This window comes from Gymnodraco acuticeps, unplaced genomic scaffold, assembly GCF_902827175.1.
Source record: "Gymnodraco acuticeps unplaced genomic scaffold, fGymAcu1.1, whole genome shotgun sequence".
NCBI classification, from domain to species: Eukaryota; Metazoa; Chordata; class Actinopteri; order Perciformes; family Bathydraconidae; genus Gymnodraco; species Gymnodraco acuticeps.
Window position 1 is genome coordinate 2,144,889 of NW_022990235.1, and position 20,917 is coordinate 2,165,805.

The window sequence follows — 20,917 nt, forward strand, 5'->3', positions numbered from 1 at the left end:
TGTCCTCTTCATGTTCATCCGACTCGGACAGGAGGAACACCGAGGCGTCCTCTTCGTCCTCGTCGTAATCCAGCTCGAGGACATCCTCCGCGGGTGAGACCATGGTGAGGTCTAACTGGGAGCCCCAGCTCGGTAAAGCGTGGGGTCCCGTTCCCGCGTGTCTTGCCGCCACCGGGTCCCGGCCTGCCAGGGCGCGGGAATCCGGTTCTGCGGCCATCGCAGATACTGAGCCCCAGACCGACATGGAGAGGGGTTCACTCTCTGTGGCAGATGCCCCCTTATCTTGACTGCCGGCCGGCAGGTCAGAGGACATGGGGGGGTTCCTGCTCCGACAGGCTAGCTTGGCGTGCTAGCCGTCGGCGGAGGCTCTTTACGGTGAAGCGGACACAATGTCCGCACGAGCCGGGGTTGTCGATAGCGCCTCGGGCGTGTTCCAGCCCGAGGCAGGACGAGCAGACCTGGTGTGTGTCTGTGCCCGAGATCTTCAACCCGCAGCCGCAGAGTCGAGCCACCGAGTCCCTGACTCCTCTGGTGTGAGGGAGAGGGGCGTCCATCTTGTTCGCCTCGTGGCGTGGAGAGGACCCGCTCTCAACAGGTAGGTTGGGAGAAAAAGAGGTAACCACCCTGTCCTTAATCCGGAGAAAAGGACGGTGTGGGTCTTTTATTCCCAGAGAATACTGACTGGTGTGGCAGTATGCTCCTTTTAATCCTTTCCTCCTCCGTGGGGAAGAGAAAAGAAAAGACTTCCTCGCTACCGTGGTGTCGGTAGTGAGGGAGCAAGCTAACGCTAGCTTGAAAAAGTCAGACCTAGCTTACTTTCCGGGGAAAGAGAGCGGCGAGGTCGATTTCAACAATAACTAGCGTTAGTAATTACCGTCTTCCTGCGAAGCAGAAGGAGTAGCCGGCAAGCGCCCGTCGACCGAAATGGATATTTGGGTTCAGTCTGTGGACCGTGAAGCTTGTCCGGCTACCATAGAGATGTGCTCTGAAGCGAGAAGAGGTGTTTGAATGGCGCATGCGTTGTGGCGCAAGCTACTTATAGGGGGTGATTTCCCTGACGCTGACGTCAAGATCTCCAGCCAATCAGGATTGGCGTAATGAGATTGATGCTTCTGTTTGCTCCGCGATGAGGCGCATCCCATAGTGAGACATCGAACGGAGTGTTATGAATGAGAACTGCTTAGTAGCTGCTCCATCAGGCAACTTTGTAGGTTTCGTTTTAGATGGAAACATGCTGTCAAAACATTCAAACAAGTGGCATCTGAGCAGACCGGTTCACAGATGAGTCACTGTGATACGGTCAGGTGAACCTTGAGTTTATCCTTCAACCTGTAATTTTATTTTCCCACCAGTTTTTCCTGAAGGAGTCCCATCTTGGTCAGAACCGAGCCACATGTTCCCTGCAACAGCTGTCTGCCCTGAACCCACATGTGCGTGTGTCGGCCCACACCGGACCCCTGGATGAGGAACTGCTTCTGCAATTTCAGGTACTTAGGTTGAGGTGCATAAAGGCTTTTTTCACATAAACAGTGCGATCTACTGCCTCATTGAAAAATCCAGAATCTATGAATATGGAAATATTTATCATTTTGAATCTTTAACTGCTAGAGATAGATAGATAGATATCTCCCACTTAACTAGGTAATCTCAGTGTGTGCCTTGAAGCTTTTTTAAGTTTCCAAGCCACACTTGCATACGTTGCGTTTTGGACAAAAATTGCCAAAACGCTGAGTGGACTGTCCATTTTTCAGGTGGTGGTCCTCACTGAGTCTTCACTGGATGACCAGAAGCATTTTGGTGATCTCTGCCATTCACGTGGAATCAAGTTCATTGTAGCAGACACCAAAGGACTCTGTGGGTAAGTGGACAAGGCAAACTATCAAAAAACCACTTGAACCTACTTAAACATGGAACACATACGTTAAAACAGTGTGTTTTATTTACAGTCAGTTGTTCTGTGACTTTGGGGAGCAGTTTGAGGTCTTGGACCAGAATGAAGATATGCCCGCATCATCAATGATACAAAGTATCTCTAAGGTAATACCCTCCATTTGTTGTATGTCTCTGGCAAATTAAAAACCTCTCTAACAAATCAACAAATTAAAGATATCTGCTTATATGGCTATCTCTGAACTGTCCGATTAAGATTGTAATAATTCCAAATGTTTTTATAGATTTTGTTGAAAATATGCATACATTATTAGTACAACATGTCTTTCAACTTTGGAGGTTGTCAAAATGACTTTGATTTAGGACAATCCTGGAGTGGTGCTCTGCACAGATGACCAGAAGCATAGATTTCCAAACGGTTCAAAAGTGATCTTCTCTGAAGTCCAAGGGATGACGGAGCTCAACAGCATCACTCCTGTGGAGATCAAAGACTGTGGTCAGTGTTACCTAAAGTCACAGTCTCTTTCCTCAGCTGACAAAAAGTAGTTTAGTCATGAGCCACATGGCACTCAACATTTTCTACCTGCCCAAGCAGTATGCCAGCATGCAGAATGTTATTGTTGTGATGAGAATTGTTTTTTTATCTGTCATTATCAACTCCTTCACCAGGCTCCTACTCCTTCAGCATATGTGACACTTCGACCTTCTCTAAGTATGAACGTGGTGGAGTAGTGACGGAGGTTAAACAGCCCTGCATGCTAACATTTGTAAGTATCCAGGTATAGTTTGAACTTTTTTGTTTTTTGATGTTGTAAATAAAATAACTACAACACCAATTGCAGAAACCGCTGAGCGAGGCTCTATTGGACCATCAGCTGCTGAAACTGAATGATTACGGAAAAGAATGGAGGCACAAGACCCTGCACTTGGCTTTCCAAGCCCTCCACGGCTTTGTGAAGAAAGAACAGAGACTCCCTGATCCTTGGTCTCAGGTCTGTAAAGGTTACAAACCAGCCCATTTATTTGCCGGAACAAGTCTAATAGGATATTCTGTTTTATCATAATCATTAAAAGCAATGTATTGGACTGTGTTTAGAGTTTTGAGAGGTCCTGATAATTTATTCCGGTAAATTACTCTGACCTCCTAATTGACCTTTCCGAAGATTATTGAGTCTATGTAAGTTTGCTGCTTGGCTCAGATCCACCAACGTCAGCAAGATCTCACCTCTTCCTAACCCCCCCGAAGAACCAGGTTCAATTAACTGCTGTTTCAATTCAGACAACTCTTTTTAATCTGTTTAAGCGATCCCGAAGGATTTTGATATCAGTAAATGGAGTGTGCTCCTACCTAAGTGTGTGTGGCAGGGTGCAATCTTACCTTTGACGCAGGAGAGGAGGGCACAGGTGTCTTTTAAAGGATCCCAATCCAACAGGTGGGATTCAGTTTATTTGAAGAAAAATAGGTCCAAACTAATACAGGGTTTTTACCTTCTCTCTTTACAACATTATAATCATCCTAACAAAACACCGTGCTGTGATCATGTTCAAATGAAACTTTAATTCACAGTCTTACATTTATTACCAAAATGTTTTAATTTCAACTGCCCATTTCAGTTGTGACATTTTAAAATTCTCCCGATAGAATTTAGAGGTATTTCCTCGTAAAAAGACCGGTGACAATAAAAAGCGCATTCAACTTTCCATTCATCAATTAATTCACATCAGTTTCATACCGTTTTTTCCGACACAGACGGCGGATTAACACTCAAAAACACATTCCCATCCGCCAAGAGTTCGAAGGAAGGTCCTTACAGGTCGCGGTTATAATATTCCCAAACACATCTTCCGACACAGACGGCGGATTAACCTGTCAAAAAACACATACCCATCCGCCAAGAGTTCGAAGGAAGGTCCTTACAGGTCGCGGTTATAATATTCCCAAACACATCTTCCGACACAGACGGCGGATTAACCTGTCAAAAACACATACCCATCCGCCAAGAGTTCGAAGGAAGGTCCTTACAGGTCGCGGTTATAATATTCCCAAACACATCTTCTCATCAAATCATTCCACTCAGCCAACAACCAAGAAAATCGAGAGATATTTACCCCGTTCTGACAGAACCAATACCGAGAGCTAGTTACCCAGCTCTGAAGCACACAGCCTACCCGGAGAGAGTCTACCAGGGGTCTCCCCCCCTCTCTCGCGCTCTCTCAAAAAACCAGTCTCTTTATGCTAAAAAAAACTGGATCCTAAACCCAAAAAAACAAACTCCTCCTCTATACCTAATTTGTGAAGAACTGCGCATGTCCTATAATGTACAAGGCTGAACATGCCTTAACATGTTCCACAGCTGTTATGGGATAAGACACCCTTTCATATGAGGTAAAAAGGACATGAACTCTCTTTGGCCTCTTAATGTGTCTCCTTAGTGTGAAGCCCCCCCCCCCCTCTCTCTGGACTGCTGCCAGAGGAGAGGAAGAAAACTCAACCTAAACAACCCACTTTGTTTTGTTTATACTGTAACTATAGAAAACCTAAAATATGAAGCATTTTCATTGTGGGTTATACAAGAATATAATTGATTATATTTGATTATAACTAACTTTCGTTTTTAAGTATTAAACATACTATGAAAACTCACAACACCCTCTTTTCAAAACGCAAAGTTATCAAAATAGCAACAGAAAAAATTGTAAGCATAGATACATATTCAAAAACCGTCAAGAAGCATTCTCATTATGGGTTTATACAAGAATATGATTGATCATGTATGATTTATAATTAACTTTCGTTTTTTAAGTATTCACTTCATACCATGATCTCAATTAACTTTCGTTTTAAGTATTCACTTCATATGAAGATCTCAACAACTGTTTTCACGTACTTTTTCATGATTAATCCCACACAGTCAGATGCAGATGCCCTGCTTGCCATAGTGGGAGAGCTCAACACAGTCGCACAGCTGGAACAGCTGGATGAAGCTGCTGTGAGAATCCTGTCCTTCACAGCTCAGGGTGACTTGGCTCCTGTGAATGCTTTTATTGGAGGCCTTGCAGCTCAGGAAGTTATTAAGGTTAGTTAAAGGTTGACATACATACCAATTTGTATCTCTCAGTTATTGATAGAGTATAACGTTGATATTGTTACATTGTGTATAATATATGTATACGTAGCACTTGGTGTTGCTTATAGCTGACTGTTGTTCTGTGCACTCAATACTGTACCTGCAGGCGTGTAGTGGGAAATTCACGCCTCTTCAGCAGTGGCTATATTTTGACGCACTCGAGTGCCTTCCTGAAGATAAGGACCAGCTCGCAGAGTGCTCAATTTCAGCAGTATGTGAAGAGGTTTATCCATTTAAACAAATCACATATATCATTCACAAACATTTGATGAGACTTCTGATGTAAACTCAAAAACATCTTTGTACTTCCTCTCTGACAGAAAGGCTCGAGGTATGATGGACAGATTGCAGTGTTTGGCTCAGCCTTCCAGGAGAAGCTGGAAAGGCAGAAGTATTTCCTGGTGAGGGCAGGTTTGGTATTTGTCCAGCAGGGGGCACACTCTGCATGAGAATACAGGAGCTCCAGCTGTGTTTTCCTTTCATCTGTCTGGTGTTAATGATGGCACATGCAGGAAACGGCTGTGATACAGGCGGCATTTCCTGCCAGTGTTGACCTCTTGCTGTGCAGAGGCCATTCAACGGTGCCAAACCCTTTCCCTGTTTCCTATAGAGGTGTTATTTTGTTACTGTTGTGAGTGCTTTGTAAAAAAGAGAGTGCGTGCAAGTGTTTATGTTATCACCGTAAAAAAGGCATTCAAAGTATCAAAGAGTTTAACTGGTAATGTGCAACTTAGCTGCTAAAACTAGTCAGCTAGTCGATTAGTAGATCAACAGAATGTATTTTGTGAAAATGTAGTACTCTTTAAAGTAATTTATCCTACACAATTCTACAAACAGATTTAGGATTTTTTTAATATGAAGATTGCTTGCCTTTGTTTATTTTAATTCATGTTAATCTTTGAGTTTTGGACTGACAAAACAAGACATTTAAAGACACAACCTTGGAAAGTGGGATGGACTTTTTTAGTACGATTAATCAATTAATCTAGATATAAAGCGGATTAATTGATAATGATACATATTTAGTGTAAATTGCAGACCTGAATGTGCAATAAAAGATTATTAATTTTCTTTTACATTAGACATTGGAACATACATATAAACATTTGTTTATCTTTAGAAAATAACACAACCTAATTGAACATAAAGTCTGACACAGTATCTCTCGTCATTTGTCTAGGTTGGAGCTGGTGCTATCGGATGTGAGCTTCTTAAAAACTTTGCCCTCATTGGGCTCGGTGCAGGAGAAGAAGGGAACATCACCGTAACAGACATGGACTTCATAGAAAGATCCAACTTGAACCGACAGTTCTTGTTCAGGTCTCAGGATATTGGGGTGAGAAGACACACTCTGTAATGAAGAACCTCACATGCCATCATAGCTCACTACTTCTTGTTTGACCTGGTTAAGTGGAAGGGTCAGAGGGCTTTACTAATGGGACAGGTTGGGGGGGGCTAAGGTGTTGTGACAGTCTGAGATAGGTTGTGTCAGATTACACATTGCTGACAAGTTCCATCATTTGTGGCAGTTTTGTTTTGCTGTGTACTTTAGAGGTTTATCAGACAGTTGATCACTAACATCTGAGTAAACAACTTACGCAACACATAGTTGAGTGCAGTTAGAGGGTATGTTGACAAAAAAATCATTAAATGCACTGGGATTCTGGAGGGAAACTGTGTTTATTCTAGTATTATATAATAGAGAGAAATGAGACGGTTTATAAGTCTTCTTTAGGCTTTAGATGTTGCTGATTTATTCGAACCGTTTGATAGACACAAAAACAAATCTGGATATTCCTTCTGTATGCATTAACATTTTGTTCACTACACCCTCCATCTGTTTGTGTTCTACATTGCTGAAAAACATTATCTCTCAATGACACTGACGACTTGCTCACCTGTAAATAAACAGAAACCAAAATCGGACGTTGCGGCCAAAGCAGTGCGAGAGATGAACCCAGCGATGAAAATCACCGCTCACCAGAATTGTCTGGACCCTGACAGTGAAGAAGTTTATGATTACAAGTTCTTCATGGGTCTCGATGGAGTGGCTGCAGCCCTTGATAATGTGAAAGCCAGTGAGTGCACTTACTCTGTCTTCCTCGCCATTATTTAAATGTTTATTACAACTGTGAATATACCGGAGCCATATCAACATTTAGTACAACAGCCTTTAACTGCTCTTTTTGATTCCCAGGAGTCTACCTTGACGGACGCTGTGTGCAACTCCAGAAACCGTTGCTGGAGGGAGGAACTTTAGGATGTCAGGGTCATACTCTGGCGGTGGTGCCTCACCTGACAGAGTCTTACGGCCCGGACAAATCGAGTTCTAATGATGCCATCCCGCTCTGCACTCTCAAGAACTTCCCTCACCGCATTGAGCACACCCTGCAGGTACCACGTTAACATATAATTGAGCTGTTTGTTTGAGTTACACTGATCGATTCAACTCCTTCTGCTTCAAAACCTACAGTGAATGACCAGAGATAGAAAAAAGGCAATACCTATAATCTATTGTTTTTTACTTTTATTATTCCGCTGATTCTTATGTCCACCTCGTTTAAATATATAGAGGTTGAAACTATTGAAAACATATTTTGGAAGAACTTTTTTACAGGACTCCCACCTTTTGGTCATTGACAAATATTGGAAACATTATAATGACCAGATGATGGTGCTAAATGAAAAGTTAAAGAATCAAAAGCAATCCTTATTAATTACATTAATTATTAATGCATGTACCAATTTTCATTGCAATACAATTACTCTAAAATGTAGTGTAGTGTGTGCAGTGTATTTTTTATTTAACTGATTGTATTTTCCATACATATTGTTTTATAGTGGGCCAGAGACCAGTTTGAAGGACTGTTCAAACAAGCACCTGAAAATGTGAATCTTTTCCTGGGGTAAGATATGTTTAACTTTTTTCCACAACAAGTGTGGCCTCCAAAAAAAAGTTTTTAATTACATTTGACGATCTGCTGCCAATCTGCTGGCACTTAATTACAACTACTTGCTCATTTTACAATGCGTTTCTGCTCTCCTACAAAGCATTCCAGCAAACCTACAAAACTAATGAAGTGTTTCAAGCTCATTATTTTGTTTTATAAACGGGAAAACATGTGGTTGGCTTTTAGCAGTAAACTCCTAGTAAAAGAGTATTAACAGTCTTATTTTCTTCCCTTAGAGCTATCTAGCAGCTCAAACTGTTTTCTACAAATAATAGTGAAATATCAACTAATTAGAGGCTTTGTGGTCAAGAAACAATTCTGAATAATTAAATAAAATGCTATTTAAAGAAAGTACTATATAATGACAAAAGGCTTTGTCAGTGTGCTGCTGACATACATATTGAGTTGAAATGTGATATTTACTCGACTTGTGAATTTGTTGTGAGTTTGTTATGAAAAACACGTCATTCTAATTATAATGTCACAGTAACAGATTTGAGCCCCCAGGCCAAAACTTAGTCTGAGCTTTGAGGCTCCGGAGCCCACCTAATCCTGCCATGTTTTGAGATGTCTCTGTTTGTTTTTGTGAGATTTGATGTAATTCCCCCTCATTGTGAAGCACTTGTGCACTTGTGCACTTTCTCGCATCTTTAAACAGAAACAAAATTCATGCCTATAGCAGAAATGGTCATCGTTGGTCAACACAGCCATTACAGTTCCTCCTGTCACACTGATGTGTGGAAACATGTATTATGTGTTTCATCTGAGGTTTCTTTGTGCTGCAGTCATGCTGGTTCAGGTAAATGTTGTAGTCCAGTAATTCAAGCCCTTGTTGATGAGTTCATGGAAAATACAGTCACATTTTGTTGTGTTACCCTCCCACCTGTGCAGCTCTAAGCAGAACTATGGCTCTCAATGTTCCTGTTTAGACCTGTTAAGGTGTAACTGCGCACAGTGGAGGCAGATCCCTTTTTGTGTTTGCAGTGCAAGGCTGTGACTGTTTAACTGACACATGATAATGGCACATGAACTGTTCAGGTGTGTGGTTTGCAGTTTCACTGACCAGTACACTACAAGATTACTTACTTTCCTTCCTATACGTACACAGCCACGCGTCAAAGGAATCCCCTCTGAGTCACTAGCAGGACTACACTCAGATTAACTAAAATCTGTTTAGTCATTCTGCTCTGTGCTTCCTTAAATCAGATATTTTGACATACACACTGTTCTGCTTTCCATTTCAAATGTTTTCCCACTGTGTAACTGGTCTTTCCCCTCCAGAAAAATAGATGTCATAGCTGTTATTCTGTAGGTTACACTCTGAGAATGTATTTTACAACCAGAAATGTTGAGGATACCTGTCAGGTCTTGTCTGATGATTACCTCATGTATACCTCTATGTCTGTCATTAAATGATGAAGAATTTCTGTATGGTTTCCTGCAGAGATCCAGAGTTTATGCCTCGGACTCTTGGCCTGGGAGACGCTGAGGCCCTGGAGGCTCTTGAGGGGTTGTGTAGCAGCCTGGAGAACATAAAAGCTGGAGGACAGCGTCCAACGAGCTGGGAAGACTGTGTCGGCTGGGCACGGAGCAAGTGGGAGAATCTGTATAACAATGACATCCGCCAGCTTCTGCACTGTTTCCCTCCTGAAGAGGTAACATCACACGAGGAACATATAACTCTCTAAGGCCCCATTTCATAGAGCTGTGAACAATGTTGATGCACACAGAGTGGCACTGTTTTTTATGTAAGGTCCTTGTATACAAATCAACAAAAATCTTCCTTGTGGCATTAGCACAAAAGGAAAGCGAGTCAGTGTTTAATTCTTTACATTTAACTTCATTGTTTATTGCAGCATATTTCCCCGGGCTTAAGAACCACTATTAACCTTGTTAGAAAGCTGAAACCACTGAAAGCCATCTCTGATAAATATCTCTGAGCGGCTCTGAGGGTTTGTAATCTGGTGAAGCATGCAGACAGTGATGTCACATCATGCTGTCACACCTGGGGGGGCACGGATCAGTATCAACCCAAACAAACCCTCACTAACTTCAGTCCGGCAACTGGCCGTTTCTACTTTCATTAAACGTCCCTGCAGGGTTATAGAAATTCCTCTGTCCAATTGTGATTTTCCCCTGCATTTCCCTTGAGAAATAATCTAAACTTTTCATATTATTTCGCTTATAAAATTAATTATTTTTCATGTGGGGCATTATTTGCATTGAGACCATTATAGAATCCTTCCTAAAATGATTGTTAAACGTTATAATCAGAACACACTCTACAAACTCTGTGGCAGTTATGTTGTGTTTTTGCTACTCTTTTTCCTTCCATAGCTGTTGTGGTTAACTATACAAGAGTTATGGTTTCATTGTCATCCTGGAAAGTGACTTTGGACCACAAACTTTCTGAGGAACTATGATAAGGCAGCTGATGTCCGTTAACGCTCGCAAACCAACCAGACAAATATGGGTGCACAAACGTGACAGATGGCCACACTTTAAACATAACGGCTAATTTTATGAGTGTGAGCCTCCATATAGAAGTGTCGTTCTGCATGTGTTTGAACCTTTTACTAACATGACGGTAGAGATAAAAGGCTTAATATTTTGTATTCAAACCCATGCATTACAGTGAGCTGCCAACTTCTTGCTAATTAAATGACCGCAGTTTAAGAACATAAAAGAGGGCTGAAACTAGTGTCTGGAGAGTTATTTAACTTAAGACAATTTGTTTTTCGTGTTTTAAATAAAGCAATTTTAAGACATGGTGTTAAGTTAACATTTCAGTTATTTTTAGCACTCTAAATACTCAAATACAGTGAATTATCTTCTTTCTTTTTTTAAGATTTATAAAGACAAATCAATTGTATTATTAAAAAAACACTCTAAACTCAAAAGTCCACCTATTATGTATTATTGAAAGAACAGTGGTTCTATGTTTGACTAGTCTTATTTGTACCATAGGAATGATCTTATGAATGATAGGAATGATTCTTAAACTTAGTGAAAAGGAGAATACAGTAGATGCCTTTTGGCTACTTTAGAAAGCCCCCCTGCTGTGAGAACTGGCACCACAGGACTATCCCTTTCCAGCATATGGACCATTTGGAAACATCAAAGCCCTCTGTCTCTTTGTTTCTTTATCAGACATACAAATGGTGTTGTCAACACAAGACTGATAACAATATTAGTCTGGCAGTACTACGGGAATCCTCCTGCTGGGTCAAAAATGTAAAGGACTCTGTGATGTTTATCAAGTAATACACTCATACTGTATGTTGAATTTGATATAAATGTCAAGTTTAAAATCATTGGGAATATAGAAATGGATCCCTTTTTAATTACACCTAAGTATTATTAATAACTACAGTGAGCTCTGTCGGTATATAAAATGTAAATGCGATATTTTAACTATCTCGAATTTTAACTGAAAAAACGATGTTCTTCTGCGTCCCTATAGAAGACTGCTGTTGGTCTACCCTTCTGGACTGGATCCAAGAGATGTCCACACCCACTGACCTTTGACCTCAACAATGTAAGTAGAACCTGGTCCGGCTGCTCTTTTAGTAGTAATCCTGACATGCACCCTAAAACAGGGGACAGGAATCACAGAAATGCCACAGTATTTGTTGATGACTGTTAGCATTCCTTCTTTATCTGATGTGATAGTAACTGTTCCCGACTTTGACTGTATACTGGATTCTTATCTGATCTGTGAATGCCACTAAACATGCATATGGATAATGAAAGGCAGATAATAATCTCTTATCACGTTCACATCCTTGATGATTATCTCTACATACTCTAATATTAAACAAAGGAGATACTAAGGTTTTAATGAAGCAGCTGAAATTTACACACAACATAAATAATGGAATAAGAGTTGCTTTCCTTGCATTGATGATTTGACCACAATTGTTCAACCATCACTATTCCATCTACTGCTATCTGACTCCTTTACTGTTTATTTTTCCCTTCAATATTTATGAAATGTTGTCATCTTATATTTTATAAGCTCTCAACTTTGACAGATGAGCACACTCCGGTTTCAGTGCCAATTTTCCTATAAAGTTTGAGTGAACAGTGTATACTGTGTATTATTTGGAATAGTGTGGTATTGGTATTACAAAATCTTTGTTTAAAATATATTTGTTTTCACTTTTAATGAATTATCTGTTACTGTGTGTGTGTGTGTGTGTGTGTGTGGGTGTGTGTGTGTGTTGTGTGTGTGTGTGTGTGTGTGTGTGTGTGTGTGTGTGTGTGTGTGTGTGTGTGTGTGTGTGTGTGTGTGTGGTGTGTGTGTGTGTGTGTGTGTGTGTGTGTGTGTGTGAATCAGAAGTTTTTACTGCTGTGTAGATATTCTCTATTAAAAACAAATATATTCTATATTTAATTGTTGGATTCATTCCTGCATTATGAGTCGCACAATGCAACATTAGCACAACTTTATTTAATTATTTTAAAGTGTTCTCAACTGAAGAGAGGTAGAATAACTATGATTTATATGGAAATTATGTTTTCTGATAAAACATGACAAAAGTGTCGATTTAATTTGAAGTTTATATTTGTATTATGTGTTTTAGAGTACCCACAAGGAGTATGTGGTGGCAGCAGCTAATCTGTACGGGCAGATCTACGGGATCAAAGGCACAACAGACTGCGCTTCCATCAGAAAAACCTTAGAGAAAGTCTCCGTACCGTCTTTCACTCCCAAGTTCTCCGTGAAGATTCACGTCACTGATAAGGATATGGAGGAGGACAAAAAACAGGACAGTGATGATGCCGGTGAGTTATTTGAATGCCATGATATTTAATGTCACTACTCACTGTCTTGAAGAATTCCTTTTTTTCATGTCTCTCTTTGTCCATGCTACAGAAAAAGCCAGACTTGAGGAGCTGAAAGGAAAGTTGGCCTCCCCGTCTCTGAAAACCTCAGCCATGCAGATGTACCCCACGGACTTTGAGAAGGTAGGGTGGGAGCACAGTGACACCTCTGCTGCACGCTCCGCAGAAGCAGAGACAGACTGGAGGCTTAGCGTTAGCAGGGAGCTGCACTCAGAACTATGGGTGCTTTCAGAATATGACTTTCTTTCCCCTCGTCTTTGGGTCCTTAGTGGCCCGAATCTTTGCTTTTGCTCAAAACATTCATGAAACAGAGCTTGCTTGTGCTTGTGCTTGTGCTTGTGTGTTTTCACTGTTAAAACTCCCTGGGGCTTAAATGTATGAATCTGAAGAAGTTTACATTGTGAAAAAACATCTTACTGCCAGCTCACATGGAACAGATTTATTTAATATTCAAGAGGTGTATTATAAAACTTTAGGAAAAATGCATTTCATTCAACAACTCAGGACAAAGACATAGTGTCTGCACACGTGTCAACTGCATCAGTGAAGGGAGTCCTGAAGGTAGATTTCCCCTGTATGCCTGTCTGTCACAGTGTCTCCTCACACTCTCTTTCACTGCCTATTAACAAATAGTCACTCACTGTATGGACATTTAATCAGGTTTAGCGCTGAGTTGTCACCTGGAAGTGTCTGGGGGAGCCAAGCATAAGGTATATATCTCTATAAAGTGATCTGGGAGCACAGACATACAACAAATAACAACTTCCCAAAGGTGTATCCTTAACAGTTGCTTCAGCACAGTAAGCTAAGTCAGAATAAAGAAGATCAGACTCTGAATAGACCCAGAATCAAAAACAACTTTGGATTAAAGTTATCAGCCAGTTTCTATAATATGTTTCCTGTAAATGCCAGCAATGTGTTCCTTCAAAATTTCATCAAAGGACCAAAGAAAATATTTAATTTCTTTAATCTTATCTACTATTACACTAAACAAATGCAGAATATGATGCAGTTATATTTTAATCATAACATATTGACTTACTGTGGATGTATATCCCAAAATATCATTTAATCTTATGCCTAATTAAGAAAGGTGTCCTCTTTTTTACCTGTTGACCTATTGACCCAGCAGGAAAATCCTTGGTTTCCTGGGAAACCTTGGAAAAGGAGTGTAATAATTAAAATTCTTACCTTTTGATACAAGCCTTTTCTTTATCTTAATGGGAATTAAGAGTGTGTAGGCGAGCAGTGTGTCACAGTGACAAAACCTTTACCTCCGACCATACACCTCCAACAAAGACATATTAGCGGAGCAGTCAGGGTGCAGTTGCTGTAGCTACAGAGTTGAGTGTTAGAGGAATTTAGACAGGCTATAGAAATTACTAGCAGGCAGTGTGAGTGACTCAGGAGAAGCAGTAATGAAGGTGTAAAAGGTATGTCTGGTACATATCGAATATCATCTTGAATAAGAATGAGATCCCCAAACTACCGAGCTCCCCCTCCTCATTATTGTTGATCCCCACATGCCCAGGTCGTGCTGTGGATAGATGGAATGTGTGTAGGAGGGTTTCATATGCATCAGGTTGCCAGCTAGCAGCTTCCTCACATCCCCTAAAGCCATCCCTGAGTGACAGTCGCCTTCCTAGCCTTTGTAAAGCCGCTGAAGCAGAGGCATGACCTCACTGGGCTTGTCCATCACAACAGAAATCTGATTTCCTCTGCATTCTGATGGGGTGACCAAGTCATGTATTAGGCTGATCTAAGCGACACAACAACAAAGCCTTCAAAGCAGCCACACTGAGCATCATATGACTGCGGGGGTGTCACTAGGCATGGACATCAATACCTAATCAGATACATTTTGTCTGATGCATCAAGCTTTGGAGCTATTTGAATGACTGATGTACTGTATGTTTATTATCTCACCTAACACAGGATGACGACAATAACTTCCACATGGACTACATTGTTGCTGCATCCAACCTGAGAGCGGAGAACTATGTCATCCCTGCAGCCAGTCGGCACCAGGTCAACATTTTCTCTCCGTGCATCATCTAAAGAAATATCTGTGAAAGGGAAAACATATTAAAGAGGGATGAAGCTGAAGTGGCGGCATGGATAAGAAAAAGGCAATGAATACTGCTCCCCCTCCCTCGGGGTCATGTTTTTAGTCAATGCAGCACACACCTGCCCTAAAGCCACAGAATCAGCCACCTCACCCATTGTTCCTGGGGCAGAACTAATCACAGCACTTTACCTGTCGCCTGGGAGGTGACACCTGAGCCACCTGAGCCAGGCCTTGTACCAGCCTCTGCTGCAGACACACCGCCAGGACAGATGGGGGACTGGGGGAAGGGTCCTGCTGAGGGAGGGGAGACAATAGAGGGTTACTCCTGTGTAATCATACAGAAATTTACACATGTGGAATCATGTTTGGATTTATTTTTCTTTAATTCACCATTTAACCCTGGATTCATGCAAAACGTACAGTATGAATACACTAATAATAATAATTAATTACATTTATTGGAGCGCTTTTCAGAATGTCCAAAGCGCTTTACATTACATATTACACATATCAGACATGTAACAGTAAATACTGTGGACAAGGAGGCAATTAGGGTGAAGTGTCTTGCCCAAGGACACAGCATCACTAAAAAGGCAAATGTACCTTAGGTAAAACAATTAATGTATAAAACAATGAAACATGCTGTACTGTGTTGCATTACATCCAACTAAGTGATGTTCTGCTGCTACTATTCCACTATATTTCAGAGTAGAATATTATAAAAATGACTTTTTATGCCACTGACTTCATTTGACATAGGCCTAATAATTATTTTGAATAAGATGCATAATACAGATTAAAATGTGAACTAGTTTATACAGTAGTTAATTTTAGGTCCAACAACATCAAAATGCTTCTTTTACATTAATAGTATTAGTTAGTACATTTTGATCCGAATTTTTAAATTATACTTAAAACATGACTTCTCTTGTGGTCTAATGTTTTGTTTGAATGGCAATTGTAAGTATATGGTCTATATACTCACCCACTTACTTAAATGTTTCAACCACTGATTGTGGTGAAGCTGAAGTATTAAAAAAAAACACCACATGAAATTCAAGTTAAATACAAGCACCTTAAAGATGACATAAAATGTGTAAATAAACTATGTATATATTTTGCACCACTTACAAATTGTAAACCAACACAGTATGATCATATAATTCTACTTTATTGAACTGCATTTTAATAGTGTACTCTGTCTCCTCCACAGAGTAAGCTCATAGCTGGAAGGATAATCCCAGCCATAGCTACCACCACAGCAGCGGTGGCAGGCCTGATGTGCCTGGAGCTATACAAACTGATCCAGGGCCACCAGGAGATCAGCTCTTACCGAACAGCATACATGTACCTGGCTACCTCGCACATTTTGTTTTCCCAGCCGTCTCGGAACCGCTACTTTGAGGTGAGTAACACCTCTGTACACCCACAGCCATCTTTAGTCAGTCAGTGATTGTGGAAGGTTTAGAGGAAAAATTGACAAAGCAGTCATTCACACTCAGGACCTGAGTAGGGCACTTTACACAGCCTGACAGACTCTTACTGTATATACATTAATAATTTAAGCCTGTCCATTTTGGGAATAAATACTTTTGGTTCTTTGTAGATTTACGCCCTTCCTCTCTGTCTGGAGCGTATCAAGTCATGAATGAAGGCTCTAAGAGACCACTGCTGACTCTCAATATTTAGCATATGAGCTCAATCCTTTGCTAGCTCATTATAATCCTCAGGGCATTTCAGTGCAGGTATGTTTGCACAAATTAAGTGAATTTAAGGCAACTGTAACTCAAAGCAAAAGGGACAGGAGCTTATTCTCTTAAGACTTAAGAGTCCTTCTTAGGATCAAATTCAAGGTAACGTTTGAGGTTATACCAGGTGGGGGAGGTCATACTAAGTTCTTTATGCTGTATCGGCCAAACTTTAAAACACAAACACAAAATGGCTACCGGCCAGATTCAAAAGCCATGGTTCAAATTTTAGGCAGAGTACAAGAGGATATCCCCCTCTAAAAGTCTTTACTGTTTTTCCCTCAATATCTCACCTCAGATATTGGAGCTGCCCTCTCTAGCGTTCTCACTCAGAGCATTGAACCTCTGACAGACAGGGGTCACTGGGGGTCAACGAGTGGGGTAACTGTGTCCTCTGGGACGTGAGGCTGCAGTGGTAGGGGGCTCTGAGACAGTGTAGGTCTGGTTTCAGCTTCAGTTACAGGCAGAAATGCTGCAGCTGCATTAAAGTCTGCTGTGATGACAGAGGCAGCTGTGGCTTTCTGCGCAGTTCTGAAGTTCCAGGCGTGCCTTCTTCCTTACTTACAAAGACCCCGGTGTTCTCACAGTTGTTGTCAGCGAAAGTGTTTTCCCCTACTTCTAAAAATGTGCTGGCCACTCAGAAAGTCAGGGGTTATATTTTCAATTGTTGAATCATTACGTCAGAGGGATGGGCAGACGTTCGATTTTCCAGACCAAGGCTTTTTCAGCAGCCTCAGTGTTGTATTTTCACCTATTAGGGCATTGGCTGTATTCTTAGACAGACAGGTCACCACTAGAGGAAAAAGGCTCAGCTGAGGTTCAGCATTCTAAGCGTTAAATAAATGAGGAACACACATGTGCTGGTACATACTTGCAAACACAGAGAGGATGAGAGAAAAAAATGGTTGGCTGCCAAAGCTTTAGCCTTGTGAGTGGGAGACGCTCTAATGTCTGCCAAAGAAAACATTTCAGTTATAAGTCCTCATGATGAACTTAAGTTTGTCCGTGATACTTTGTAGGAAAATAGTTCTGCTCCTTTTCTCTACCATTTTCCCTTTCTTTCATTGCAGTGTGTTATCCATATAGGTAACTGTTAAACGACAAGTCCATAGCTGTGTTATAGTTGTTGTTTCCACTATATGGGCCGCTCACAATTATTCATCCCTATTTCAGAGTGTTAAATAAAGTGAAAATAGTTTATTTTATCAAGCCTGTAATTCGGATCTTCTCCAAAATGTAAAGGCTTCTTCCTTCAACTATGCGGCCGTCTTCCACCATGTTTTATTAAAAATCAGGACAGACATTTTCCTGTAATCCTGATGGCAGTGAGACAAACTGAGCTGATACATAACCTTCATGGCGGAGGTAATCAACAGATTTACAGGACCCTTGTCAAAAATGGAATCAAGAATGTAAACATAGATTATTCAATTCAATAACTTAATTTAGCAGACAGAAATGGAAGCAGAGACAAAAGCGACACACCTATTAATACTGTTTTATCTTTAATCTGTCTAGGATTAGAGAAGGTTGTATTAGGCCCCCTTTGAAGCAACTGCAGACGTGCAGCTGTGAAATATCACTGATCAGACATGCAGCATCAGGAGCTCGGCTTACTTTTCCAATGACTTAGACCTCTCCCCTCGTGAGATCAGTCTCAGTTCATTAATATCAAGTAACAACACTCACGTCTCACTGGTAGTATTGGTGGTCCACTCAGTGTTCTCCCACAGTGGAGTTGAACCACCGCATCACAGCATTGCCAGATGTTTGTCAGTCATCGTAATGAAACCTGCATTATCACAACTCTGAAGAGGAACAAATATGTTAATAAGATGTTTTTTTGTGATTGAAGGCTTTAGGAAAAGGTGTTTTAGATGTGGCTGTGTACCACAGTATCCACACAAAACTGTTCTTCTCACAGGCTCTTTAACTGAAATAGATTACAGTTCGTTCTCCCACCATGCTAACCCTCTTCCAGAAATTGTTGCTTTAAGGCAGCTGTTTCCCAAAATAGGAAGTTCCCCTGGCCTTCCCTGCTGATGTTATGGAGGCAGAAATATGTAAACAAACGGGGGACTGTCCTTGTCTGATCAACACTGCGATTCTTTAGTATCATTTTCCAGGGCACAGGCCATTAAAGGAGTACCAAATCTGGCAAGCTCACAGAGATGGATTTCTCTAGTGCTAGAAATGTTTGAACAAAATCTAATTTAGACGTCACCATATATACATGAACGTGTGTTGTTACTGGGCTCAGGTGGTGCTGCCACAGTTTTAAAGCTGCAGTCTTCAAGCCAGAATGTCCTACTCTACTGTCGGCACCCTATTTGTCATTGTGTTTAGATGGTTTACTGGAAATTGACATTTAAATATATAAATAACTGCAAAATACAGCATGACTTTCTTATGATGACAATTTCTTGCAGAATTTAGACACATATTTTCAGTGATATTCTCATTTTCCATATTATTATTCTATTTAATTTAAGTGGCACCATTCAATATTTTTTATATATTGGAGTCTAAAAAGGGGGTGCTTATGATATAGAACCCACAGAGGATTATCACCCGACTCAGAAATTCCCTGAGCTTTAGATGACAATTTAGTGTCTGTCGGGTTGATATTATGATTGTACATCATGCAAATGGATTTTCTGCTTCACTCTCGCCAATCTCTACAACCGTTTCAGGCAGCAGCCCACAGATTGTTTCAGTAACATTTTAAACCAAATGATAAATGTTTGCCTCTAACAGCATTGAGACAAGGTTAGTGACTTGCTAGTTTATGTAGTGGAGCATTTAGCAACTGTAAGGAGGCATATATTTCCCTGAGGAGTTGGCAGAGACCCCAGCTGAAAGGAGAATAAATATTGGAGTCATGAGGTCGTAGGTAATACATTACAATTTTGATTGATCTTATTCCGATGCTTGGGATTGGCCAGAAAAAGATAAATGAATGCTGGTTGAAATGCATTCTTGTTTGCCAGTTTTATTTTACTGCACATAGTTAAAGGAGCTCAGAGAGAGTACATGGTTTGTTATTGCAATCACCAAACCTTGAAAGACACCAAAGGATAATTCAAGTACAACAAGGATTTATGAGTGCTATGCTCCTGCAGCTGTAACCGAGCTGCAGCCCCAGCAAAACCTGTGAAGTGAAACATCTCCCGGCCCAGTCCAGGACAGAGGAGGACGTGTTTCAGCTGGATATTAAATTGCTCCATCCCCAACCCCTCCAGCAGCTCTTTCTTTTAGTGTCTGCTGTCTTTGCTTGTCTGCTGGGCTGCCTGCTGGTTGTGTGCCATGTAAATACTCCCTCTTCCATGTCTCTGCACACCTCCTCCACACCCTAGTCTTCACTCTGTGCCCTTTCATGCTCCCTCTGTGCCCTTCTTCCCCAGCTTGCCCTTTCGGTCTCTAATTGAATTAACAGTGTTAGAGGCATGACTCCTGATCTCAAGAAAGCCACTCCAAGGTTGACGCTCACACTGGTTCTTTGTTAATTGCCTGCAGAAATGACGGGTATTTCCTGCCTTCACAGGAAGCAGTGTATTGAAACCAGATTTCCCAGTGATCTTGCTGTAAGGTCTGGACAGCACCAGGAGGAGGCAGGGGGTTTGAGATCATCTGCTCCAGCCTCTGTTTCTGATTACTTTTTATTCATCACTTGCGCAGCAAAAACCCCCTTTGCATTTCTTGTTGGATATGCCCTTTGAGAAATCAGGAAGACACTAGGTTATGACAACTTTTTTCCAATATATCCAGGGTGGTTGCATGTTGTTTTACATGTAGAAGGCAAACCTGCAGCTACTCTATTTGTGATTTCAGCACTTATATAATTGAAGGTCGCACATCTGTCACACAAATAAGAGGGGCTGGCTTAAAGAGAGAAAGAGGACAACAAAGGGGGAGATTTACCTCACATGTGGTTAAATCTATGTTGGCCTCCTCAGACTGTGCCAGAAAGGGTGAACATGATCCAAGGCCCTCAGTATTCCTTGGGGAGCTCCGGCGTGGAGCTGCATTGTGCAGTTTGTAACTTAAGACCCAGACATGAATAGTGCTCACGGGATAATGAGTAATCTGTGACGGCTTGTGCCTTCTGTTGTCCTCCAGGTTTTGTGTTGGTGTTGTTATTGTGTGGTTTGCCTTGTGTTTTTAAGTAATGTGTTGTTTACGCTGCATTGTTCCGTCACTGCTGGTTTTCAGTTCCCTACAAATCATTAGCTTCCCATTTTTTGTCATCAGCAAAAATGTTATTCCTGTACATGGGTTGTTTAT

The 20,917-nt window shown here is 41.1% G+C and overlaps 1 protein-coding gene across 1 annotated transcript in view; it reads left to right on the forward strand.

Annotated features, from left to right (window-relative positions):
- The window catches only part of uba7 (ubiquitin-like modifier activating enzyme 7), a 40,078-nt gene that overhangs the window by 5,281 nt on the left and 13,880 nt on the right, over nt 1-20,917 (forward strand). Inside the window, exons 3-21 of the mRNA XM_034219081.1 lie at nt 1,353-1,487; nt 1,752-1,858; nt 1,947-2,037; nt 2,254-2,386; nt 2,560-2,657; nt 2,733-2,882; nt 4,803-4,967; nt 5,125-5,229; nt 5,339-5,419; nt 6,199-6,354; nt 6,931-7,096; nt 7,216-7,412; nt 7,860-7,924; nt 9,414-9,624; nt 11,433-11,507; nt 12,556-12,757; nt 12,849-12,940; nt 14,753-14,845; nt 16,099-16,290. Coding sequence (XP_034074972.1) covers nt 1,353-1,487; nt 1,752-1,858; nt 1,947-2,037; nt 2,254-2,386; nt 2,560-2,657; nt 2,733-2,882; nt 4,803-4,967; nt 5,125-5,229; nt 5,339-5,419; nt 6,199-6,354; nt 6,931-7,096; nt 7,216-7,412; nt 7,860-7,924; nt 9,414-9,624; nt 11,433-11,507; nt 12,556-12,757; nt 12,849-12,940; nt 14,753-14,845; nt 16,099-16,290 — 2,514 coding nt within the window. The remainder of the gene's footprint in view (nt 1-1,352; nt 1,488-1,751; nt 1,859-1,946; nt 2,038-2,253; nt 2,387-2,559; nt 2,658-2,732; nt 2,883-4,802; nt 4,968-5,124; nt 5,230-5,338; nt 5,420-6,198; nt 6,355-6,930; nt 7,097-7,215; nt 7,413-7,859; nt 7,925-9,413; nt 9,625-11,432; nt 11,508-12,555; nt 12,758-12,848; nt 12,941-14,752; nt 14,846-16,098; nt 16,291-20,917) is intronic.